At 39.0% G+C, this 26,746-nt stretch overlaps 2 protein-coding genes across 10 annotated transcripts in view; both read right to left on the bottom strand.

Annotated features, from left to right (window-relative positions):
* The window catches only part of ep400 (E1A binding protein p400), a 44,966-nt gene extending 30,961 nt beyond the window's left edge, over positions 1-14,005 (bottom strand). For 5 of the 8 annotated variants that reach the window (XM_038296341.1, XM_038296349.1, XM_038296356.1 and 2 more), the window contains exons 1-16: positions 13,832-14,005; positions 9,953-11,292; positions 9,488-9,595; positions 9,278-9,362; positions 8,901-9,020; positions 6,934-7,328; positions 6,369-6,668; positions 4,842-5,027; positions 4,602-4,742; positions 4,453-4,525; positions 4,238-4,275; positions 4,088-4,145; positions 3,916-4,005; positions 591-704; positions 298-485; positions 42-219 (exon numbers count right to left, since the gene is read on the bottom strand). In XM_038296341.1, the coding sequence (XP_038152269.1) occupies positions 42-219; positions 298-485; positions 591-704; positions 3,916-4,005; positions 4,088-4,145; positions 4,238-4,275; positions 4,453-4,525; positions 4,602-4,742; positions 4,842-5,027; positions 6,369-6,668; positions 6,934-7,328; positions 8,901-9,020; positions 9,278-9,362; positions 9,488-9,595; positions 9,953-11,269 (3,391 nt within the window). In that variant the 5' untranslated portion in view covers positions 11,270-11,292; positions 13,832-14,005. The remainder of the gene's footprint in view (positions 1-41; positions 220-297; positions 486-590; positions 705-3,915; positions 4,006-4,087; positions 4,146-4,237; positions 4,276-4,452; positions 4,526-4,601; positions 4,743-4,841; positions 5,028-6,368; positions 6,669-6,933; positions 7,329-8,900; positions 9,021-9,277; positions 9,363-9,487; positions 9,596-9,952; positions 11,293-13,831) is intronic. The other 3 variants (XM_038296372.1, XM_038296363.1, XM_038296380.1) reach the window with 3 other exon arrangements.
* A 172-nt stretch (positions 14,006-14,177) lies between these two features.
* ulk1a (unc-51 like autophagy activating kinase 1a) overlaps positions 14,178-26,746 on the bottom strand; it is a 31,201-nt gene continuing 18,632 nt past the window's right edge. Inside the window, exons 11-26 of one of the 2 annotated variants that reach the window (XM_038296321.1) lie at positions 26,675-26,725; positions 26,499-26,587; positions 24,671-24,836; positions 24,506-24,566; positions 24,323-24,412; positions 24,002-24,213; positions 22,408-22,508; positions 21,782-21,909; positions 21,524-21,639; positions 21,221-21,346; positions 20,460-20,614; positions 20,195-20,370; positions 16,231-16,349; positions 15,465-15,622; positions 15,218-15,353; positions 14,178-15,114 (exon numbers count right to left, since the gene is read on the bottom strand). In XM_038296321.1, the coding sequence (XP_038152249.1) occupies positions 15,071-15,114; positions 15,218-15,353; positions 15,465-15,622; positions 16,231-16,349; positions 20,195-20,370; positions 20,460-20,614; positions 21,221-21,346; positions 21,524-21,639; positions 21,782-21,909; positions 22,408-22,508; positions 24,002-24,213; positions 24,323-24,412; positions 24,506-24,566; positions 24,671-24,836; positions 26,499-26,587; positions 26,675-26,725 (1,928 nt within the window). In that variant the 3' untranslated portion in view covers positions 14,178-15,070. The remainder of the gene's footprint in view (positions 15,115-15,217; positions 15,354-15,464; positions 15,623-16,230; positions 16,350-20,194; positions 20,371-20,459; positions 20,615-21,220; positions 21,347-21,523; positions 21,640-21,781; positions 21,910-22,407; positions 22,509-24,001; positions 24,214-24,322; positions 24,413-24,505; positions 24,567-24,670; positions 24,837-26,498; positions 26,588-26,674; positions 26,726-26,746) is intronic. The other variant, XM_038296330.1, reaches the window with a different exon arrangement.

Raw genomic sequence — 26,746 nt, 5'->3', positions numbered from 1 at the left:
TTAAATAGAAAAACAACAATGTATTTTGATCTGTGAAATACCTTCTTGACCAGCTAAGTGGGCTAGGTAAGCCACTGTCTGCACAGTCTTGCCAAGGCCCGTCTCATCGGCTAAGATCGCATTGAGCCGTTTCTTATAAAGGTTAAGCAGCCAGTCCACACCAATCTGCTGATACTCTCTTAACAAACCATGTAACAAAATAGGAGCTGGGCTGCGGGTCTGGAGGAACGGGACACTTATATCATTTAAAATGATCAAAACTCTTTTTAATTGTGTAAAGTCATTTCTGTTTCTTACAGATGAAGTGATTCTGAGGCTGCCCTTGGGCAGCAGGAGCTCTGTAGCAGCTGCCACTTCAGCAATGTCTCTGCCAGCCTTCCCATTAGAGTTAGACGAGGATTTATCTGCGCTCCGTTGGTGGTCCATGCTAAACACGGAGTCCAGCACCACTGCTTCAGGTGGACTGCATGGTACACAGTCCATGTCTGTTAAATAATGGGAACAAATGGTCAAAAGTGTCGCCACTTGGTGCTGAGAGCATAAACAAAAAGACACTGAATTCGCTTTTAATGATTTGAAATACAAAGCACCTTCAGTCTCTTCCCCATCATCCTCATCACTCTGAGGACTAGGCTGAGGCCACTCAAAATCCTCAGCATAGGCACCAGCGTACTGCTTCTTCAGAGCATCCAAAGACATCTCAGCTTAAACAAGTAAAAAAAGAAAAGAAAAAGAAACCGAAACAATTAGCCAGAATATGCATAGCATGATAAACATATGAGCAACAAGAGATATAAATAATGGCATGTGGGCTACTACTTTGGTTTACAGGTGCTGGTCATAAAATTAGAATATCATGAAAAAGTAGATTGATTTCAGTAATTCCATTTAAAAAGTGAAACTTGTATATTATATTCATACATTACATACAAACTCATATATTTCAGATGTTTATTTTGTTTAATTTTGATGATTACAAATGACAACAAATGAAAATCCCAAATTCATCATATCAGAAAATTAGAATATTACTGAAGACCAATAAAAACAAAGGATTTATAGAAATGTTGGCCAACTGAAAAGTATGAACATGAAAAGTATGAGCATGTACAGCACTCAGTATTTAGTTGGGCCTCCTTTGGCCTGTATTACTGCAGCAATGCGGCGTGGCATGGAGTCGATCAGTCTGTGGCACTGCTCAGGTGTTATGATAGCCCAGGTTGCTCTAATAGTGGCTTTTAGCTCTTCTGAATTGTTGGGTCTGGTGTATTGCATCTTCTTCTTCACAATACCCCATAGATTTTCTATGGGGTTAAGGTCAGGAGAGTTTGCTGGCCAATTAAGAACAGGGATACCATGGTCCTTCAACCAGGTACTGGTAGCTTTGGCACTGTGTGCAGGTGCCAAGTCCTGTTGGAAAATGAAATCTGCATCTCCAAAAAGTTGGTCAGCTGCAGGAAGCATGAAGTGCTCTAAAACTTCCTGGTATGTGGCTGCGTTGACCCTGGACCTCAGAAAACACAATGGACCAACACCAGCAGATGACATGGCACCCCAAACCATCACTGACTGTGGAAACTTTACACTGGACTTCAAGCAACGTGGATGAAGTGCCTCTCTTCTTTTCCTCCAGACTCTGGGACCTTGATTTCCAAAGGAAATGCAAAATTTACTTTCATCAGAGAACATGACTTTGGACCACTCACCAGCAGTCCAGTCCTGTTTCTCTTTAGCCCAGGCAAGACGCTTCTGACGCTGTCTGTGGTTCAAGAGTGGCTTGACACAAGGAATGCGACAGCAGAAACCCATGTCTTTCATACGTCTGTGTGTGGTGGTTCTTGAAGCACTCACTCCAGCTGCAGTCCACTCTTTGTGAATCTCCCCCACATTTTTGAATGGGTTTTGTTTCACAATCCTCTCCAGGGTGCGGTTATCTCTCTTGCTTGTACACTTTTTTCGACCACATCTTTTCCTTCCCTTCGCCTCTCTATTAATGTGCTTGGACACTGAGCTCTGTGAACAGCCAGCCTCTTTAGCGATGACCTTTTGTGTCTTGCCCTCCTTGTGCAAGGTGTCAATGGTCGTCTTTTGGACAACTGTCAAGTCAGCAGTCTTCCCCATGATTGTGTAGCCTATAGAACTAGACTGAAAGACCATTTAAAGGCTTTTGCAGGTGGTTTGAGTTAATTAGCTGATTAGAGTGTGGCACCAGGGGCCATCAATTTTGAACCTTTTCACAATATTCTAATTTTCTGATATGATGAATTTGAGATTTTCATTTGTTGTCATTTGTAATCATCAAAATTAAACAAAATAAACATCTGAAATATATGAGTTTGTATGTAATGTATGAATATAATATACAAGTTTCACTTTTTAAATGGAATTACTGAAATCAATCTACTTTTTCATGATATTCTAATTTTATGACCAGCACCTGTATATGCAAGAAGTGAACACTTTTTTTAAGATCGCAATAAGTCTTGGCCTGCAGTTGAATGATTACAATGTTTATCGATTACAATGTTTATCATGTTTTTTTTTAGGATGGAATAAAGAAATAAGATTAGAAAAGGAAGAAGAAAACAAGGAAGCTTCTTGTTTGGCCTGAAACATCCCAGTGACTCCTGCAGCCATGATTTCATACTCGCACGGGACTAGTTGCTTTATTTTAGCAGCAGTAGTCCAGAGGTTGACTTTGCTCTAGAGGTACTGAAACTAATATTTAAGAGTTTAAAACGGACTATTTTACTTTTGCTCGTGATTTAAGAATGTATATTAATTCAATTAAATTACTTTAAAATAATAAGTTATGATGATGCATTTAATGAACTTGTCTGGAAAAAGATTAATTGCTTGTAAACAGCAGTTATTCTTCTTTTCTTTGAAAATTAACAATCTAAATTTACCAAGAATGATTTAGAAAAAAAAGAAGTTGCCAGTTACCCTCTTCCAGGTTATTTACGCCTTTTTTAAGTTTAGGGAAAACGGTGTGACAAGAACTATACATTAGCAAATATATCAGTTTCTATATCATATGTAAAAGAAATTATATGAGCTGTAATTTTATAGCAGCATAACGTACCATACCGTATCTTTTTTAAACATATTTAGGAAAGTACATTAGTGAACAACTCTAGCCAACACAATACATTAAAGGATCTAATGTCTGACAATACTGTCTAATAAATCTTCTAAGTAAAGATTAATCGTGGTTAATCGATTATTGAAACAATCATCAGCTAATTTAATAATGGATTAATTGTTAACTGGAGTATGGGGAGTTTAAAACATGCCTTTAGCCAAAATTATATATATATATATTGAAAAAAAAGTATGAATATTTTGCATTTAAGATAAAAATAAATCTTTTTCGTCTGTCAATATGCTCTTTCCAGCCTCCTCAAGTGGATAGGTTTTAGTTTCACCTTGTTTGATTTCGTAAAATCTTCTTTAAGGAACCTTTGGCTATACAATTATTAATCAAAAAAAAATTGGGACGGATTAAACTATTATCCTTAGTTGCGGCCCTACAGTAAACCAATAATTTTTTTCCCAGGAAACGACTAGTATGTATTAATTAGGAAGAGAAAACTGTTTTTATTGATAAATGAAAAAAATTAAATAATATTTATCCATAAAACTATTAATATTTCACTAAAGTTTTTTTCTAGATTGTAAATGTATCAACAGTGATCCACATCCGAGCCAAAAGCAGAACATTTGATCCCTAATTCAAACTGTTGATCATTAGTTTTGTTACAATCCATCTAAGTGTATAGAAGAATATCTGCTTGAAAGTATTATCAATATTTTGAGTGACAATGGGTCTTAATCTCTCTCATGATATTGAAAAGACAATTTTAGAAATGTGTTTATTTTCTTAGGAAGAACAAACAAACTATAATCACATACCATCTTTTGCAAGGTCGATCAATTCTGCTTTGTGGTCCGAGTCTCCTTCCATGACTTCCTGCTCCTCTATGGTGCCCTCTTCGTCAGGAACTAAAAGAATTTAGTCTTTGAGTAATCTATAAATGTCCTGCTTTTATTTATTTATTTTTTCCATGTAACACTAAAAACATACCCTCTTCATCTACTGTGGAAAAACTTGTTTTTCTCTTTCTGCCAGAGTTACCACCCTCCTATAAAGTGGGAAAAGAAAAGCATAAATGTAAAACTAAGAAGTTTTTCCAAGAAGAGATATATGATAATTAAGAGTCAGGGCAGCACTTACCGTTCTATCAACTTTTTCCCCTGATGACTGACCAGATACTGGAATGGAAGTCAGAAGCCAGTTTACTACATAGTTAAAGGTGAGATATTTTGGAAAATTCTGAGATAAAGTTATATTGTAAAAGGAATAATTTAAAGCTTTTTATCTGATCAATTATTTCCTTTGTATTACGATCATGTAATATTGAGCTTATTAGTTTATTAAATGGGACCTACCTGCTGCTTTTTGTAAGCCAAGTGCTTTGAACCTCTTCTCGTTGATTTGAAACTGGAGTTTAATTTCCACAACCTTCGGAGTAAAACTGTGTTAAAAAAAACACCACTATGCATAAATAATAGGAAAGAGTGGCCAAATAAACCCTTACCTGCTCTATGTTTGACCAGAAGAATTCAACTTCTCGAGCAATTGTACTGGCAATATGACGAAGATGAACTTCCCTTTGTTCCTGTGATCTTTCTTCACTGTTCTTCTTCTCTTGGTGGTAACGAGCACAAGTACGAACAAGCTGTAACAAAGGCACAAAGAACGGGTTCAGAGAGACATTTTCTACTGCCGTTACCCTCATTTTTTCTGCAAATTCCTCAAAATCTGTTCGGTGCCAAACCTTCTTTGCAGCAGCTTCCTTCCATCTTCTCTCCTGAGCAAAGTCTGCAGCCATCCACTGCATCTCCTCCAGAAGGTAATCCCAGTGGGACTTTGGGCGTGAAGCTTCCACTAGTTTAGGGAGCCTGCTGGATGACCACTGACCCTCTTTCCTGAGATCAGAGATGCGCTGGTGCACCTGACTCTCCTGTAGTACAGAGAGGACCACATAATCATCACATAAACTAGGACTGCAGCTGTCTATTAATTTAGCAATCAATCATTTTTTGATAATCTAAACAGAGACACTGTTAGTAAATTGATGCTCCTCAAGAAACAGCAACTTTTATGTCACATTTTAAATTAATTTTGCTATTTTGTTTATTTATTGACTACTTTTTCAATTACCTGATCAGTAATCAACCGAAAAAAATATGTATTTTTGAACAGAGTTGGATCGAGGCGATGCTAACTGACAAGGAAGATTTTTTACCTTAAATATAGAGCTTTTTTTAATTTTTGTACAGTCTTGACTTAACTGCTGGTTAAGTCAAAACTGGTTGGGTATTCTTTCAGAAAATGGGATGTTTTAGAGTCTGTGAATTCCTGTTATATATTATTATTGAAAATATTTCAATAATCCAATGACTACGATTATTTCAATTATTATTTTAGCTCTTGTTTTTTTATTACACGGTCAAATTAACAGAAAAAAACAGAAAAAAAAAGATTGTAGTTTAATGTGCTACACTTCTGCTAACAGCCAAACCCTATGCGTATAAAATAGGGATGCACGATATTGGGATTTTGGCTGATATCCGATATGCCGATATGCCGATATTTTAAAAGTCATGTAGCTGATAACCGATATTGATACCGATGTTAAAGCTGGACAAAAATAAGTAGTCATTGAAAATAGCAGTTTTATTATTCATTTCTGACACTTTAAAAATAATATACTCAAATATATTTTCATATGCTGATATCAAATTGATTTTTAAAAACGTGGTATTGATCTAGTTTACTTTCGAAATCTCGTGAAATTTCATCGTTCTGTTTCAAACTCTCGTGATATTTTGCAAATTCTTGTGAGATTTTGTTAGTAAAATAGATCGATACCGCGTCAATATATCAACATATAAAAATGTCGTGAATTTTCGGGGGATTTCGTAGCATAACGATGACATATAGCAATATTTCATTAGTAAAAGAGATTGATATGGTGTTTTTACATGGCAATATATCAGCATATGAAGATATTGTCATATTTTAATGTATCAATATTTTTTCCCTCGTCTTTAGAAGTTTTTAAGTCTGTAAAAAAGAAGTTTTTGAGGAAGAAGAAGTATTTATTTATTTTTTTAGACTTTAGAAACTCAGAAGCTGATCAAATATCGGGTTAAATATTGGTGGGGTGGCCGATGTCCGATATTCAGTTTTAAGGCCGATACAGGCCGATAACGATAGGGGGCCGATTATATCGTGCATCCCTAGTATAAAACAAGCAAGACTTTTCATTACCTACATCTTTATAAAACCATAAACTCACCAGTTTGGCCTGCTCAACCTGCTTATCCTGGGAACCTTCTTGTGGGCACTGACCGCTTGGATTTTGGCTGAAAGCTCCGGTCTTGACAGCAGATATTCCGTTGGTTCCTGTCAGTTTAGATGGGGTTCCTGGGTTGATGCTGGAGCCAAGAGGACGGAGCGAACCTGCTGAGTGTGGAGCTGGATTCGAATTGGTAGCAGGTGCAGGGGCGGGAACCACAGATGTTATTGATACCGAGTTGGTCATAATCCTCTGAACAGACTGGTTTGGATCAGTACCAGGCCGAGCAAGTGCAACCGTCTATGGAAGATGAAAAATTATGAAAAATGTGAAACACTTAGACAATTCATACAATTTTGGACAATTTGATAATGGTAGCCCAGTTTTGGGTCCAGCTTTCACACCAAGTTTTTCTGAGGTAAATTTGGCTATGAGAACGATATCAGATACATGAACCATGTGATAATAGCTGAAATCTGTCCCGTTCTTCCAAAATATGTTAATTAAGGTCTGAAATTATTAATGAAAATTAATAATAAGACATGATGATTCCATGCATACTGACCGCTTGTCCAGGCTGAAGAATTGTCTGGGACTGTTGTTGCTGAGGTTGCAGCTGAACGTGAACCCCAGGTTGCATCTGCTGCTGCAGCTGGTTTTGCAGCTGTGTGAGGGGGTTCACAGCAGCCAGCACAGGACCACCTCCCTGCACTTGGACTTGTCCCTGGAGTTGCACACCCGAATGGGTTGAATTCTCCACTAACTGGGCCTGCTGAGAGAGGGCCATGGGTATGCTTGCCATTGGTAGGGCGCCCTGAGGCAACCTGACAGGTAGCTGAGGAGGAGGGGTATGCAGGCTGGCTGCATTCTGTACAGGCGGTCCTTTGGATGGGTCGTACTGCTGCTGGTTCTGCTTCTGTCCTGAAAGCTGGACTGCTTGAGGAGTAGGTGGCATACCGCCTGGATACATGGCAACCAAATCATAGAACAAAAGGAGCAGTAAAGAGAGCAAAACAAAGAAAAAACAGTTTAATATAAGCCACAATGGAAATATTTGCATCTTTAAAGTTTTCACAGAAGCCTTTTCCTGTATTTTAGTAGTTTCCCTTTAAAATTATTTGAGAGACCCTTGAGTAGAAGGCAAGTGTTTAAAACCTAAATGTAAATCTTTTAGGTTTTTTTTTTTTTTTTTAAACGGCTGTGTGCACTTTAGAATTCAGAGCTCTTTAAACCTCTGCTTAATGAACTAAATGTATTCATTAACAGTAGAGTACTACTGCCTGATGATCAGAGCAGAACTAATGAAACTCATACAGCAAAATGATTACAGAAGAAATGAAATCAATATGAAAATCTACATGTCTCTCAAATGAAACACTACTTTGATTAATGCAAAAACCAAAACATTGCATTTCAAATGCTGAGAATGGGACTGAGAAACATAAACTATACATGCAATAATAGACAAAACATGAAAAGAACTTCTAAAAATTAAAAGAAGACAGCAAAAAGAAAGGGGAAATAAATAAGAGAGCGGACACTCACAAGGACAGCATATGTTTAGCATGCATGAAGCGATGTAAGTGCAGAAACCAAGGCATCTGGATGCCTCACAAAAAGACAAAGCACAGAGGTGAGCAAAAGGACACACATGGGGTTTTGCAGACAGCAGGCCTGAGCAGAGCTGTGCACACTAAAGCAGCACCTGCCTTACCTCCCTGCACGTGACATCACCTTGCCTAGACGCCATCAACACCTGGCCCTGACACACCCACATCACCACAATCGCAAAAACCTGTGCCGTGAACAAAACTTCTCCAAATTATTCCCCTCTTAATTAGGCTGAGGGAAAGAAGCCAAGTCAGAACAAAACGTCATGAGTTGAATGGAAGAAAACCAACCAAAAATTAAGATGAGATAAAGACAATCCTGGAGACTGATGAAAGATGACTTTGGATCCAAATTACAGGAAACAGAGATGGACGATGGGAGACGGATCGTAAACACATGGCAATGGGAAACCAAAAGTGTCAGGTGGATTCCTACAATGGGGGAGAAAAAACGCAAGTCCCATTGTAAAGTGATAAAAAAAATCCCAAAGGATTCCCACTTTCAATGATCCACCTCCAAAACAGATGACAATCCGTCAGCATGGGAAGGGCTGTCCAAACAAAAATGACAAATAGGAACAAACTTCAGAAAAGAACGGATGAAATATGATCAGGTGATCAACAAGAAAACCAAAAAAAGGAGAAAAAAAATCTGAAGACATGGCATCTTCCCACTGAGTGGCTACTCTTCTTCACAAATGGATTGTCTTCTTCCCCTTTTATCCTGACAGAGACAGCTGGTGCTGGTACAGCTAAGCCTGAACTTCCAGATAAGAAATCCAGATTAATTTTGATGCTGCTGCTTTAGAAGATAAATGTTGGGATTCCCTTTTAAAAAAAAAAAATCTCCTTAGTCTCAGGAAGGGCTTAGATCCAGCAGCATCGAACAGAACACACATCGGCCTGGTGGTAGCATTCCTACCTTGCGCGGTTGGCATTAGCTGCTGAAGCGGAACGCCAGGTGATCCTAAAGGAGCTACACCAGGATGTTGGAAAATCAGCCCATGTCGACCAACGTCAATCCGGGGCCTCTTAGCCTGATCTGGGATTTAAAACACACAATACCCTCATAACGCAAAAAAGGCACCCGGCACAGAGCAGTGACCTTCTCAAGACCTTACAGGTCACCTCTCTTTCCTCCTTTAAACCGTCAACACAGAGCGCTAGAAGAAGATGCCAAATATCTAAAAGCAGAAGCAATTAGAAGGAGAAAAGAAAACAAACAAAAACAAAGCAAACGGGGAGGGGGGGGAAACAAAGCAACATCAGCAACACAGGGGTCTACAGCTCCTGCCCTACCTGTTTGCACCATAGTCTGTTGCCTCTTAAAGGCATCCATGTCTCCAGGGTTTGTAATGGTGCCTGAGGCTGCCCCTTGATGTCCCTGCAAAACAACGTCTTTGGTAATTAGGCTGGGCATACCCGACGAAAAATAAATTCAAACACAGTTAAGGAAAATAACCAAGTAATTCGTTTGTTTTTGTCAAAAATAAATCTCTCCTTTTTCACCTGAAACTGCTGCTGGACAGAGAAAGCAGCGGAAACATTGGGAGGGAGCTGCGTTGCTATGGCAACTGGTGTCCCTGCTTGGCCATCCTTTCCAGTAACAACCTTTACCTTAAAAAGGCAAAGAATTGAACAGAGCACAACGTAAATGGGTCTAATTCACACATCGATAACAGTAAAAGGTCTGCCAGTCAGACTCTTCCTCGCCCTCTGCTTTTCACCGCAATCTTGTCTAATAAGCACAATTATTTTCCTTCACATGCATCAGATTTCTAATAAACAAAAAATAAGTGCATCAAAGTAAAGGCTGCCAGTCTATACGTTAAACAAAACGATGGGATATTTTAGATAAGAAAGACCAAACAGAAGGAAATGAAAGGAAAAACCTGCCTAGTTCTGATCTCTGCCCTCCCCATTAAAGCATCTTCAATGAATAAATCTAACATTACAAACAAGCTCTTATGATACCTCGTCATTAATGACCTCCGACTGTTCTTCTTCCTCATCGTCATCATCGAGATCCAAGTCATTCTGCCTCAGGTAAGTGTTTAAGGGATGACAATGTTTCTTCTTAAAAGCGTGATAGTCCATGATGTTCCCCTGAAGATGCTGCAGAAAGAAAAGCTCAACCATGTATTCTTTGAACATCTCCTTCAGGCTCTCCATCTTCTTGGTGTGGTGCTCCAAGCACTGCTTTCTCAGCTGAGCGATCTCAGGAGTAGCAGGAGGAATTTCTTCCAACTTCTTGGGAGCCTGCTTCTTTATGGAAGCTGCAGCCATACCGGTGGGTGCCAGAGCACTGTTGTTGATGCCCTGTGTGGGACTAGTAAGGGATGGACAAGAGGGTGGAATGGAGGAGGGGATGCTGAACGTCGCTGTAGCGGTGGTTCCTACTCCTGTAACCACACCTTGAGCGGTCTTCTCAAAGACCATGGGCCGTCCCAGCTGTCCTTGGATGATGTTGCTGATCTGCGGAGGTAGGCTGGAAGTGGTGATGTGTCCGGGGCTGCCCAGGGTGGGGAGTGTTGTGCCAGTGGCAACAGGACTTTGAGGTCCTAGGTGGTGGATGGTGCCGCCAGTCTGAGAGTGAGGCTGAGAGAGCCGGCGTTCCCTCACACAGCCTGGTGCTCCTGGAGAAGCAAGCTGCACCTGACCAGATGCTGGGGCGATCTGGGCAAGTCCTGTTCCCTCCTGGTAAACAAAGTGGCCTCCTCCTGATTGGCCGCCTAAACTGATTTGTCGCACTATCATGCTAGCTTCAACGAATCGCGTAGGGCTCTGTCCACGTACTCCCAAAGCTGCAGTAGGAGCCCCTGGCCTTGTGACGCCTTGCAAAGAGACTGGGCTATGCTGAGTGGGACTCTGGGGTTGAATGGGCTGGGGCACCGGTGAGGTGACCTGAATGTAGGAGGAAGGAGCATGCTCAAACCTCCACTGAGATGTGCTATGCTGGAACCCCGGCGATGCTGGGTTCTGGATGGGGAGTGGGGTCAGAGTGATCTGTTGATTGGCAGTCAGCCCCACATTTTGCAATGTTATGTTCACATTTGGGCCTGTGACTGGGCTCCGACTCATGATTATCTGATAATTGGGTGACTGAGGGGCTGAAGGGCTGGCGGCGGAGGAAAAGGTGGTCACAGGAGACTGAGGGTGACTAATTGTAGCTTGTGGTTGTGTAGCTGCCATGGACAGCTGCTGCTGCTGCTCCTCAGCTTCTGACCCAGAGACAGACTTGGATTTTTGGAGCTGTCGTTGGATATTTTGCGATCCACTTCCATGGTGCATTGCGTTAAACTGTTAAACACAACCTATGGAGGGAGAACAGGAAAAAATAATTGATTTTACCACATAACAAATATCTGGTTTGGCACCCTACTATTGCCCTGTTTCAAAATTTGCAAATAATCTACACAGCTGGAATTAAATGGGCTACTTGATAAATGTTTTCTGACAAAATGATCACAAAAACTCTGCGATTGACTGGCGACCTGTCCAGGGGGTACCCCGCCTCTCGCCCACTGACTGCTGGAGATAGGCACCAGCACCCCTCGCGACCCCACTATGGACAAGCGTGTCAGATATTGGATGGATGGATGGATGATCACAAAAAATGCGTTGTAAATATGCTACATCTAATCGTAAGGGACTGCTTGGAAGCAGGCTTTTGGCTAGCAATGCGTACGGCCGTACAATGTACAACCTTTACGAAAAAAATGAAAAATTGTAGGCCATGATTTGCCCATGTAAACTTCGCTCAAATGCTCAAAATTTCCAAGCAGCAATTGCTGGTTCCGCCCCAAAAAATACTGCTGTCAGTCATTGGTTCGATCTGTTGGTTGTTACGTGACGGACGTATTAGAGGGAGACTTTCAAGATTGATTTGTTTTAGACTGAAAACTCAGATCTTGTGACAATCCAGCTTGCAGCGCTAGGTTATAAGGCAGTTGTTGTGGGATTCCCAGTGACAGGGCACACGCCGGTATGTGGGGGGTCTGAGCGACTCTGACAGCGAATTAATATTTTTAGGCAGGATCGTAATCTGGATGAACTGACTGCACAGACAATGTTAGTAGGTGGACTTTCTGGAAAAAAAAGCCACTCTCAGCCTTTGAACAAAGGAGCAGTAGAAGCATTAGATGATCTGTACACACTTTACACACCTTAATGTATACACGCATCTAAAATGAAGCAGCAGGAGCTTTTCGCTGCTCAAATCGCAGTGTGGATGCAGCATTGGCAATCAGGGAGTGGCGGCCTAGTGGTTAGTGCATAGAGTTTGGAATCCTGAGCTTCTCAGTTCGAGCCCCACTCCCACAGACTGACACTCTGGGCCTCTGACCAAGACCCTTAACCCCACACAACTCCCTAGGCGCTTCACAATGGCAGCCCACTGCTCCCCAAGAGATGGGTTAAATGCAGAGGTCAATTTCTCCAATGTGAGATCAATAAAGTTCAATTATTATTTTTATTACATGTTCTGATTGTTTGAATTAACCACCTCTAGTGGTTAATTCATTCACCTCTAGAAATTTCCACCTCTAGTCAAGCACACATACTTCCCATAATCAGGACAAAAGTAGTGTTGTAACAAAGACAAAAAGTAAGCTGCATTCCACCTCAAAATGAAGGATATAGCATTTCAGAGAGTCTAAATTTCAACATTGAGCCCACTACTCTGCACAAAGCCTAAAGATGTGATACACCAAGGTACACCCAATTAAATATTTCTAGGTAAAAGCCTGCTTGGAAAAAAATACTTGGCAGGCTGCTTTAAGAAATAAAAGAAATGCTTTTATTCAGATCATGATTTTTTAAACACTCAGTATATCCATACTGATGTGGTATGAGCTAAGCGTTAGAAACATTATGTCTCATAATTTGCCAAAAAATATATAATATGGCAACATAAAATATATAATATGGCAACATATTAATAGAAGAATAACTAAAACTTAAATTATACTACCTTTTTACTGCTTTAAGTCACACTTTCCCACTAATCTAATAATCAAGGCATACATCACCCGATAAGCACTTTAAAAAGTTTCAAAAACATTACGCTTTACCCAGAAATAATCAACAATATTAGCCGCTACTGCTGAGAATGACATATGCGTCGAACCACTCATAAAATACAACATAAGTACGATTATTAAGACATTATATAAATTATGTAAATTGAAAACTGTTAATTTGGCCTTTCCAAATTGGGACGTTTTATTTAAAAACAACAACTTTGAAACACGTTTTTATTAAAACACGCATTGGCGTAGTATTACCATGCAAGCACAGTAGCAAAAACGCCTCTCACACTATAACTACATGCTTTGCAAACAAAGGCGATGCACTAACCCAAAATATAATAATAATACCGATGGGAATTTAATCAGAGGTATAGTCAATACACAGCGTTTAAGCACCGTTAGGAAATCTACGACTTGATCGCTGTTACACTTTTAAATGTACAGTAACAAACACGCATTTCCAGACAAGGCTTTTGTGTGTAAATTAATAGATAATAGCAGCCATTAATTACAATTTCTACAGCTGTGTTCAAGATGAGCGTTCACATCACTGACTGCTCCGGGGCGTACGCTATATTTTAATGCTACGAAGGAAAATAAAAACGTTAGCTACAAAATAAAAACAAATGCAAACTCTTAGACTATAATGAATTCATTATGATAAAAACGTACTGCTTTGCTGAAGCGTTTATGATAATATAAACTGTCATTCCGCGTTTAAAACTACAGTTTCTACGGAGCGCGTGCTAGCGTTTAGCTTGATGTAGCTAGCAGGCCAGAGCCGCTGATTAAATAAATAAATCATTTGAATATGAATACTTACACGGCAAGGAGGCTTCTGTGTTAATTTCATGAGGTCTAAGTCATGTTTGCAATAGGTCAAAAATAATAAATAAGTGTTATTCCATTAAATACTATCAACTGCTATCGCTAGCCGCTTTTTAATGTTTTGAAGTTAGGATAATTTCATTCAGCAACATGGCGGCGGGGCGACCCTCTGTGACCCGGAAGTCAAACAACTGTGACGTCCCGAAAATAAGAAACGAAAAATAACTGAAATCTCTTTACATCTAAAGTTTTTAATTAAGTGTAGAATATGTATGGGATTCTGAAGACTACACTTTAAATTGACATACTTTATAAATAAAGATATACCAAAAACACCAGCATTATGAAGAAAACCCGTTTATTATCTTTGATAATAAATTACATTGTTCAAACTCACTAACAGTGTCACAATTCATTTTTCAAAAATTTCACAAACATTCTTAAAAAATACAAAAAGGTAACTGAGTAAACTCCAGCAAGCATCTCTTAAACCATTTTCACAAAATACTTAGTATATCATTTTCTAAAGACTTGTCTTAGAAGACAGTAAACTCTTCAAAAAAAAAAACAAATAAAACTTGTATTCATCCAAACAAACCACAAAAATATCAACATTAACACAAATATAAAATAATTTGCACAGAAATATGAGCGATTTTTACATGCAAAAATCTAAATGACTGCATCACTACCTGAGAAAAACAGATTTGTGTTTTTTCAAACAAAATCTCAACTTCAAAAGGACATGTAGTGCATTTTACTATATATTGCAAGATTTAGTCTTTATTACCAGTCATAAAGCACTTATTCTATTAGGTTAAAATACTATTTTTGTTTCAATTACATTCATTTGTCTATACCAAGTAATACAGGTAAATTCTTTTACACGCTATATTTGGTCATTTCATCCAAGATATTAATTTCTGCTTGCAAGCTGACATTCATGAAGATATTCTAAACAGTTTACACCCTCACCCCAACCTCTTTGAAAAAAAAAAACAACCTCAGCCCACTCTGAAGAACACATTCCTTTTACAATTATGTGCAAAAGCAGCACACTAAATCACACAAAACATAAGAATTGAACACAGAAAAAAACTTTCATGCCTTTTTTGGTGTGATGCTACAGGTACAGTCTGGATAGTAGGATAACATGTGGTCTTGTGGTCATTTCTCCTACATTTGATCAAAGTGCTTGTGTGTTGTATGAACTGTTCAGGGAGAATGAATACCACTATGTCTGCAAAGTGGAAAGGCGTCGCTCAATGCACTTCTTACCTAAAAAACGTAAAACAAACAATGAACACATGAGAAATGCATCAATACAAGGTCTAATTTAGTAATGTGATCAATTGTATAGTGGTAATGAGAGTCTACACACATTTTTCAATGCTATCGATGTCTTTTTGCTCCGTAATGATTCGGGACAGACCCTCCATCAGCAGAAGGGCTTTGTTATAGCGCTGCACTGATGCTGCGCCATAGTGGAACATCTCGTCCAAAGCAGCAGATTGTATCTGAGTATAGTAAACACAAACATTTGAAGCACGGATAAAAGCAGGCCTAATTGATGTAAAAAAGGTAGATTATGATCAGAGATCAGCTTAAACACTTTAAAGTGAACCTACCATATGCACAGTGTGTCCATAGATGAGCTTCTCTGCAGTGAGGCTGTTGAAGCGATCCATGAGTTTCTGTTTGTCAAGCAAGAAGGTCTGGAGCCGGTCGTTCAGGGAGCGGCAGTAGGTCACGCAGCACTTGTACAAGTTGTTGAGCTTCCTGATCACTGTATGAAGGGATTTTTGGTTTTTAATTTCAATATCTGATATATCCTTTAACCCTTGAAATAATTGACAGAATATTCTAATTTTCCAAAATTAGAATTGTCATTGAACTTTCTGACAAATGAAATAAAAATATACATTTTGTAAACGTTAAATTACATCATTTATTTGGATCAGTTTTGATACATTACGCATTTCTATATAATCATTTATATGTTTTATCAAAACTACCCCATGTGTCTGATTATGTAAGTCAGGGTTTCAAGAACAAAAACATCACACTGACATGCAGAGGTTTCAAAAACTCAGGTATCAAATATTATACACTTGGCTTTAAAAGGTTAAAAACCCAAATTGAAGCATCTAAAAGATTTGTTTAAATTATTCCAAGATCTCTAACAGCAAATAAACAGCCTTGTAAAAAGACTATGAAAGCTTTTAATAGGAGCAGAAGCATTCTTTTTGTATGCACATTACTTGGTTATTACATATGGCCGCAGGTGTAGAAGTTCAAAACAAAGCTTAAAGACAATTCTTCTTATTTCAACTTCTGCTACTCTGATTGTTCGTGATGGACTTTTCCCATGTATGAGTATGGTATTACTCTCACCTTGTTTGACAGACGAAGAGGTCTGGAGGTGGCCTTGTTTAATGCTTTCCTTTGCAGAATGCAGCGCAGAAGATAGAAACTCCTCAGCCTTCATGTACAGCACTAACTGTTCTGCATAGCTGGAAAAAGACAAAAACAATATTAGCTAAAGAAGAGGAGAGTTACAAACATAAAGCTACGGTAATTAAATATGGAGACAAAAGTTCATTTAAATAACCTCCTTGCCTGATATTTATACATGATCTCAATGAAAAAAGTAAAAAAAGTGGCTAATGCTGTGACTGATTTGTCTCGGAAGTCAGAGCTCAAATCCAGAAGTGATGATGCACCTGAAGTGATAACTTTCTAGTTCTAAGTCCTAATTGGCTTGATATTAACTACTAGCATCTACACATCCTAATAATTAATAATGCACACCTGATAATGCACAGCCCTAAAAACAGATTAACCTTTAATTTTTCACATGATTTCTATGTGCATCCTCCGTCTTTAGGGCGGTGATTAGCTGACTTCTACGTTTTATTGAAAGTAAAACTTTTCCTGAACTCCATGTTGAAAATATGTTGAGACCACCTTCAAAGTTGGAATTGATCTTTCTCCACAAAATGAAATAAAAAGTACTTTCTTTGTAATTCTGATATTAATCATAGATCTGATTGCTAGAAAATGTTGATTAAACTGGTCCATTTATGCCTGGCATTATAGCATTGATGCAACATTTATAAATAAGAATAAAAATAAAAATTTTTTTCCATCTTAACTTTTTGTTTTAATCGTTTTATAAAAACACACCTAAATTACCATAAAAATATGATAATGGATAATGGATATAAAGTTTAACCTCTTTACTTGATTCAAGCAGCGAATGCAGAGCTGGCCCATGGCATAGGCAAACTATGCTTAGGGCCCCAGGACAACTAGTGGGGCCCTCCATGAACAATTTAGTTATGTTTATTGTTGTTGTTTTTGTTGTTTTTTTGCACATATAACAATTTCAAAATAAACATAGAAGCAAAACACACAATTTCATGATAGAATTATGCTTTTTTTAAAATATCAAAATATCTTTAGAAATATATAAATCCAAACTTATACACTTAAAAAAAAAAAAATATATATATATATATATATATATATATATATATGTTTTTTGATTTGTAAAAGTGTTTCGTTTGTTGTAATTTTGTTTTCTGATATGTAAATTTGTTTTATGATTTGTAAAAGTGTTTCGTTTGTTGTAATTTTGTTTTCTCAAATGTAAATTTGTCTTATGATTTGTAAAAGTGTTTCGTTTGTTGTAAATTTGTTTTCTCAAATGTAAAGTTGTTTCAAGATTTTTAAAAGTGTTTCAGATTTTGTATTGTTGATTTGCACTTCCCAGCCACTGTAGTTTTAGGACCAGATTAATACACTTTGGATAAAAAAAAAGTCTGAATTTTATTTTTTATTTGATTGATTTATGTCTGTTTTTGTACAGAAATGTTTATTTATCGCTGCAATTTTATTTTTTTTTATGTTCTTGCAATACCGGTTATTTTTTGCACATCACTGTTGCAGTAAGAACCTAAATGTACCAACCACTGGATAGCATTCACATAAATAAACTGTATACTGTATTTTCACGACCATAAGGTGCACCGTACTAAAAGGCGCAGTCTCAGTTATGTGTGCCATTTCTGTATTTAACACACACATAAGGCGTACCGGACTATAGGGCGCGTTTTTTATATACAGGTACATGTCCTCTACTACCTTTAAATAGCTCTACTGCGTATTTAAAAATACAGCGGGGGCAAAACTGAGTATGACTGTGCTTTATTCATGTATTTATTACAAAGTATTAATCAAACCTGGGAGCTGGCCATGAGACAGACACATCGCAGATGACACAGCGCTGTGATCACTCCTAAATTAACTTAAAATCCTGAAACCTGCCGACAGAATATGTTCGCTTTTATTACCGGTATCCTGGTGCCTGCAGTTTAAATTATTTAGATGAAAAACACCTGCCAGCCACTGCATGAATCCGGAGGCTGCCCAGCCTAGAGGCTGCTGATGAAGGGATTTCTACTGTCGGCGCACCGCTAGTATGTGGGGGTCTGAGCGCCTCCGACAGAAATAGATAATCTGGATGAACTGACTGCAATTATTAAGTTTTCAGGTGGACTTTCTCACTTAAAAAACATATTAAAACTACTTTATTCCCACTGATCACAGCAAATATAGCTGCAAGATTTAGATTATTTAGATGAAAAAACACCTGCCAGCCACCGCGGTGAAGAGGAGGAGACCCGCCCAGAGGCTGCTGTTGAGTTAAGTTTTCAGGAAGAAAAATAGAGCGGGAGCAAAACTGAGTATGTTTGTGCTTTATTCATGTATTTATTACAAAGTATTAATCGAACCCATCAAAGTCCTCATCCTCTGTTTCTGAATTAAACAGCTGCGCTAAATCAGACATGCCAATTTCCCCTTCTTCGCTGTCAGAGTCACTTTCCGTGCAGCGCGGCTCCTCAGAAATAATGCCGGCTTTTGCAAAAGCTTGAACAACAGAGCCAGCAGACACGTTAGTCCAAGCATCTACAATCCATCCGCTAACGGTGGCGTAACTTGCCCGGCGCTGCCTTCCACTTATCCTGAAACTGTGGTCTCCGTCTGTCATCCATCGCTCCCACGCCGCTCGCAGCCTTACTTTGAACGGCCGGTTCACACCGATGTCGAGCGGTGGAAGTTCCTTTGTCAGACCCCCGAGATAACGGCGAGCACAGCGTTTATTTTTTTTCACCATGTTTTTCACATCAGCTGTGAGATGGGCACGCATGGAGTCACATATTAAAAGCGATGGTGATGCGTGGAAAAAAACCACCTGGTCTCCTCACATACACCTGCCTCAGCCCCGCTTTCATCATCTCCTCATCCATCCAGCCCTTTCATTTGCTTTAAAATCATATGTCATCAGAGCGATGTGTCTGTCTCGCTGTCAGCTCCCAGATCAGCTTCTCTGATTCGTTGATGCGGCGCTTCCAGCAGCAAAACTTCAATTTTTTCCATCTCGGGCAGCAGCTCGGGACCTTTTGCTGCGTCTATACGCTCGTCAACCGTTGACTTTGCATGTAAACTCGCTGCTTCTGCTGCACCTGCTGCGTCCGGTTCACAGCGAGCACAGCATTAATTTGTTTCACCATGTTTTTCACATCAGCTGTGAGATGGGCACGCATGGAGTCAGATTAACAGCGATGGTGTGGTGATGAGTGGAAAAAAAAAACACCTGGTCTCCTTACATTCAGCCACTCTTTCATCATCTCCTCAATGAGGTGGTCTCAAAAGTCGCAGTTGCAACACACATAGGGCGCACCGCACCAAAGGGCGCACCGCACATTTTGAGGGGGAAAAAAAGACGTTTATGTGCGCCTTATAGTCGTGAAAATACGTGACACTAGATCGTGCATACAATTAGAGGGTTGTAAATAGTGTTGCGCCGATGCCATTTTTTGGCCCCGATACCGATACCATAATAATGTAAAATAATTGCCATCATGGCTTTGTCAAGCTGCTGCCTACCTTTGTGAAGCAGGAAAAAATCTAATCCAAAGTGAATCCAGTAGAACTTTTTATTGCCTACCTGGAATGGGGGACAATAGTTGAATAAACTTATGGCTCTCAAAATGGTATCGGTGCTCTATTTGTTGGTACTCGCCGATACCACCATTTTTGGGCAGTATCGGGGCCCCGTCCGATACTGGTATCGGTGCAACACTAGTTGTAAACAGCACTGCTAGAGCTAAAATGATACTATAGCGGGTGTCTGGTTGATCTGATCATCGGGCTGTTGTTTGTGGCAGAAATAGAGGGCCCTGGTTGTCAAAATTTGCCAAGGGCCCCACGGAGGATTGAAATGATCCCTAGCGAAGGGAACCATTTTCAACCCGGGTAGAGACTCTGTTCACTGATATAACTTGCTTCTTACCTCCACTCTTTACTCAGAAGGCTGATCTGATCGGCAACAACACTTTGCTCCAAAAAGGAAACATCAGGACTGCAGAAGTCATCCAGTACTGGGCCTTTTGAGGAAGCCAACTCCATAACACAGGTGACAAAGGCTAAAGTGAACCGTAGATCACTCAGAGCATCAGTATGAGCCTGCTGTGAAAACAAGTAAAGACCGGAAATTTAGATGCAAAACTCCTCATGAATCTGCTCTAAAAGAATCTGTCCTCTTCATTGGTCTTTACCTCCATCAGAGTGTCTTCAGGGAGCTCCGGAGGCTGGAAGATCAGAGCACTTTGAGGGATGGCGTCCATGGCTTCTGTTTCACTGTTTCGGCGACTTCCTCTCTGGAGAGGATAAGCGTTCAGCATCCAACCAGAGTTCAAGTAGGTGGGAGAGCCTGCAAGTCAGGCAAAAGGAAAACTTCACTAACCTACAAATAAGTGGGTCTGCCATAAAGATGGCTGCCAGGATATCTGAAGTCATTGTTAGCAGTTACAACACATGAACATGTGGCAAACTATCCAAAGAGAAGGCTAAACAGATACAGTAATCAGTTCATACAGGGTTTATACATGATGAGTAACTCTTATTTAATGCTTTTTAATCCTTTTTTAATGCTGAGAAAAAAATGTAATGCCATCAAAAAGTACCCATGACTCTCATACATATACATATATATATATATATATATATATATACACACACACACACACACAGGGCAAAATCCTTTGTCATCTTCACCGTGGACAGGCTGCAGCCATGTCCCGAGCTCCTCGTTTTCCCGCCACTTTGGTTAAAATTTGAATTTTTCCACATTCTCTAGCCTTTTCTCCGGCTCAAGCTTCTTTACTGAAGCATTAATGCCACGATTATCAAATTTAATGAATTTTAATGCCAATTAAGGCCTTAATTTAAAAAATAAAAATAATAATTCAATGATTTTTAATGACCCGCGGAAACCCTGTAATAGGATAGTTAAAAAGGAAGAAAAGAAAACACCTACATGAGAGCATTTTGGAAACCACAGCATCAGGGGGGCTTTCACCCAGTGATGGAGAACCCATAGCAAACATCATAGGAGGTGGGCTGTCTGAGATCTGAAAAACTTTATAACATCCAGTAGGTGGAGCTGTAGAGGTTAAAAAGAGGGTTAAATTAGATGGTAGAAACACTTAAAAGAGGAACAAACTGAATCACAGGAGGCCAAAATGGACCACATCAAATGAAAATGTGCCGATATGGCAGACGGTATTTGAGTGAATTTGCTGGAAGCTTATGTATGTGGACGTAACGTTTGATGTTTCACCTGTCGTGTCAGTGCTGTTCTCCCAGCTGGAGTCCCGATCACGTTCTTCTTCAAACAGATTGGCTCCGAAGGCAGCTTTCAGGAGCATGTCAGAGAGCCTGCCGGTGCTGAGGGATCTGAACATTTGAAGCAGATTAGACACCTTGCTGTGCGACATGTTTTCTGATGAATGATTATTCCAAATGGGGTTTTCAGTTTAGTTACATCTCATTGTTTCTTTAATTTTTTAAATCAAAATGTTTTCAAACAGCGCTCTACCTCTTAAAGGGACCCTTTTTATTGGCCGACTTCCTGCTGATGTTATTGTTGAAAGCAGGAGATTGATCAAGGACTTGCAGGTTTGACATTGTCCTGGTTCGGTTTGGCTTCCTGGGTTGAACATTTTCCTGTAAAAGGAAAAAAGAAAAAGAGTTTTAATAACTTTTCCAACACAGTATTTGAACCGAGCAATAAGAAGTTGCCTTTTGAGGAGTAACTCAAGTAATTTGAGAAAGAGTTTGAGACATTTAGTCAGGGATCAGATCCAAAAAATAAATTCAGCTCTGCTCGACGATTCTTAGAAAGTGGAAGATTTTATTTTTTACTATGATACATAAAAACACACTTTCTCTAGCCAGAAGGTGTGTCTATTAAGATAGATTAGATTAATGTTAGGAACATATGTTTGGATGCATAAATTAGCACAAACCCGTGAGCTCTTCAATTTCTGCTTTATTTCAAACATCTAACGACAAAAACGTAGCATAGAGAAGCATCTTTTTTCTTTTATGTAATAATCCTTAATAAAAACAGACATGTGCCACGAAAGAGGAGTGATGGGTGGATGTTGGGAAAGTGGTTGAAACGGATAAAATGATGTGCATTATTTTGGGAAATTAGCTGACCTTGTGGCTTGCGGTGACCTGTCCATCGGGGGAAGCAGTCAGCTGTCCAGTTCTTGTGCTGAGCGGGAGAGTCTGCTCAGAGGCCTTAGGGGTCATTCCAACTAAAGCAAAAAGTATCAAATACCTCTTATTATATCATTATCTTTATTAGATGAAGCCTCTTTTCCCCTCCCAATCTTCATGATGAGCGTCAGGTTGTCAGACTGGGAAGATTTTATCAGTCAATGAGCCGAGGAATCACAAATTAGTTCTGTCGCCACGTATTCGATCTTTCCCACCGAAAAAGAGGGAGCAAGGTTTGTGTTTTTGAGCTATTAAACATCCCCTCTAAACAAAATGCCCCTGCTATTGTGTTGTTTTTTGCACCTACCCAGTTTAATCTTTATTCTTCCTACAAAACAGGGTAAAATGTGTTCATTGCAGTTATATACATTCGTTTGAGAAGAAACGTCACAAATGAAATGCTCTTCAAACTCTAAATCCAAAGAAATAACATGAAGTGATAACCCCACTTATTCCAAATAAAGATGGGATAGATTCCTTGATTATTTTCACTCCTGTTTTGCTGGTATGCATTCCTAGTGTATCCTCTGGGTGTACAGCATATGGAGTGCATTTTGTTTGGATATTTAGCAATGCAATTTAGCATGTTTTTAAAAAAAAAAAAGAAAAAAGAAATCCAGAAATAAAACACTGAAAAAAGTAAAAAGAAAAAATAGTTTTTTAGAATAATTATGCTGTTTTCTCAAATATTTTCATTTCAAGCAATTCTTAAAATTAGTTTTTCATATCAAATTTTTATTTAATTTGTATTTTTATTTACAGATTTTATATTTTTGACCTTTTTTCCTTAAATTGCTGTTTTTTTAGATGAGGTTTTACATATTACATTCTTTTAAAATTGTGTTTAACAGATCACATTTTGTTGACTTTAAGCCCAATACAGATTCTTGCTCTTGATGCAAGTATTGACAAATAAAAATGTTGCTTTTAACATCTATGCAGACCGACAGAAATGCATCTTAGCTCATAACTCGAGAGATTAGCACACCACCAGAAAGTAAAGAGTGCGATCTGTAAAACACAATTTAAAAAGAATGCAATTTGTTAAACTCAATCAGAAAAACAGAAATAAAAAAACCTAAAATCTGTTTAGAAAAGTTTAATTAGATAATATAATGTATGTTTATTTATTTAAAAAATATATATATTTGAAAAAAGAAAGAAAAAGTAAAAAACAAAATAGCGAAGTTACTCAAAAAATCTTTTTTATTACATTTTTTAAAGTTTCATTTCTAGATTGCGTTTTTAAAAATTCCATTTACAATAATAATGGATTAGATTAGATTAGATGAGCTTTATTGATCTCACAGCTGAGAAATTCACTGGTCACATATTGGCATAGTAATTAAAGAAGGTGCAAAGAAGGAGGAAAAGGTGCATTAAGAATAGACAAGCAGCTAAATTTCCTCTATAGGCACACAGTTGTCATTCCAAGGTTTGATAACTAACAACATGAAAGACATGCTATCTGCCATCTCTGAAAATGGCTCGTAATACAGGAAGAAAACAAGACAGAAATCTGATTGGCTACCTGGTGGGGAGGACTGCTGTGGTTGCGCTCCTCCTTTTGCCAGCTTTGGGACGTTTGAAACAACACCTGGACACGAAGCTCTACGGCGTCCACACTGCAGGGGCGCCGCACTGACTGGGTGCAGGTTCTGCGCCATACGATGGTAGTTGTGAATCTGGGTTGGGACTGGAATGGGGACCGATGGGCTGCAGCCATTTAAGGTAACGGGACTGCTGGGTGTGATAAAAAGGAGTATGGGGTTAGACTGATTTAAGGACTGATTTAACACTTATAAATAAAAACAAATGAAGAAAGATCGAGACCTGCACATTTTAATTTTACCTAACAGGCTTAGAGGGAGAATGCAGCAGGGAAGGAGGTAATGTTGTCCTTCTCAAGGATGCAGAACCTCGCCTGGTCAGCTGAGACCTCCTGAAAGGATTGTTAGAATAAACATGCGTAATGGTTCCAGACGATAACAAATTCAATTTTAAGTCAGATGCGTGAGCAATGAGGGTGACTCACCCATTGTTTTTCAAGCATATTTCAGTGGGTGACCCATCTTCCAACTCACTTATGTAATCCGCTAAAAAACAGAAGACAAAACAAAAGGAACAGATCAAATCAGACCAGCAGAGGGGAAAAAAAGGTGAAATTGATAAACTAATATATGAACTCATGGATGCTCACCTGTCATACTGGAAAGCTCAGCTGGCACCATGACGTAATCTTCAACACACGGCGGTGGGCTTCTCCTGCCTCGAGTGGCTTTGGCTTTGCACTGCAACCCAGTGGTTTGGTGTGTCGGCAAGCTCGGCTCTTTGGCCTCAAGCTGGTGAAGTTCTCCATCGGAATGCTGAGAAATAATTAAAAAAAATTAAAAAGGGGCACAAAATAGGCTTGTCCCGATCCGATCCACGTATCGGATCGGATGCCGATATTGGCAAAAAAATGCATATCGGCAAAGCATGTAAAAATGCCGATCCAGTTAAAAAAAAATAAAAAATCCGGTCTGTCTCGGTTCGGTTCGCGTGTGTTGCGTTCGGTTCATGTGCTGTTCCTTTTTCTCATAGGCGAAGCGTGTACACTCCAGAGCAGAAGGTGGCGGTACTGCGACCAAAGCCAACCACCAGTAGTAAACAACAAGAAGAAGAAGCGAAGCAGCGTAGCCGGGTGTAGCAGAAAAAAATCAGTTGTTGTGGAGAATTGTGTGGGTATGGCAAGTGGGAAAGAACAGGAGTTGGAAGACGCGCCAGCAGCACTTTATAGGTCTGCTGTATGGGACCACTTTGCATTTAGAGTGACCTACGATGACGGCGGAAAGAAAGTTGTGGATAAAAGTGTAACAATCAACATATGCCGAACCGAACCGAAAACCGTGACCACGAAACCGTGAACCGAACCAAACCGTGGATTTTGTGAACCGTTCCACCCCTAGAACATATTAACAACTGAAAATGTTTTTTACCTTAAATGCAAAAAGTTAATACCAAATTCATAAACAAAATATACAATTACTGCTCTGAGGGGATTTTCTCTGACAACTAAAGTTAAGTTTTAGTCTCTATACTCCAGTTAAAGATTATTCGATTACTAAATCAGCTGATGATTATTTCAATAATCGATATATCACGATCAACCCGATAGTATCAGTCCTAGTTTAAATCTTAACAGATCAAACTACTAAAAAAAAAGGTGGACTCTGTGCTAATTATGAGTAATTAGTCATACTTTGAGGATTAGGGGGAGTTTTAAGACTTTGTGGTTCGTTGTTGTCGGTTGAAAATGTTTGGGCTGATTTCAGCAAACTTTCATGCCAAGTTTATTTTCCCAAGTCTTTTGTGAAACGCTGCATTGCAGGGAGTTTTTCTTTTGGGCCTTTGGAATAAAAGTCATAGTCACATTAAATCAGAGCTTCAAGTATCATATTGGACACATCTGTTGCATCTGAGTTTTTTATGCATATAAAAATACAATATTTTGTAACATGGCAACTTCTCTATTTTGAGCTGTGCCTTTAGAAGAAACGGAAAGTAAAGGAATAAATCAGAGACACTTCGATATATTCATTTATTACTACAGATACCTATAATCAATAATGGGGAGGATTTCCCTTTTTTGGAAGATTCTTTAAAACAGCTTCTGTTTTTGCAGGAATCATTTTATTTTTCCCACGAACAATCAAATATTAGGTTTTCAATGTTCTTTTTTGTTTCTGCATTTTAAATCTTTTTTTTCCTACTTGCTTTGATTCTGCTTTATTTCCTATATTTTAATCATGTAAAGCACTTTGCATTGTCTTTATACTGAATTGTGCAACACAAATAAATTTGCCTTGCCTAATTGACCCAGAAACCATAAAAAGAAATTCCACTGTAAGGTTGCATCTCTAAAACATCTCTGATCAACGCTTCTCTGATAACCACAGGGAAATAAAAGCATCTCATGTGTTTCTATAAAGCAAATTTTACTCAATACCACATTTTACAGCGACATTTCTGTCCAACACAGAACATACTTGAGGCGAGGCGAGCTGAGATGTGGAGGAGCTGCTGCAAGAGCTGCCTGAGCCAGAATTGGTGTAGGAAATCACAGGGGAGGGTGAACCTGTCAAAAAACACAGACATGCTTGTGTTAGCAGAGCTTCGCTGCTGCCAAAACAGAGGGTGATGGTTTGAAAAGCATGATACGCACATTTTTTACTCTGCGAACTCGACTCCAGGAAAGGATGCTGGAAGAACTCCTCTGCAATTGTAAAAAAAATGC

Source organism: Cyprinodon tularosa, unplaced genomic scaffold, assembly GCF_016077235.1.
Source record: "Cyprinodon tularosa strain WSP-4 unplaced genomic scaffold, ASM1607723v1 ctg11, whole genome shotgun sequence".
Lineage (NCBI taxonomy): Eukaryota > Metazoa > Chordata > Actinopteri > Cyprinodontiformes > Cyprinodontidae > Cyprinodon > Cyprinodon tularosa.
The sequence above is the reverse complement of the archived record's forward strand: the minus strand, read 5'-3'. Positions and strand labels throughout refer to the sequence as shown.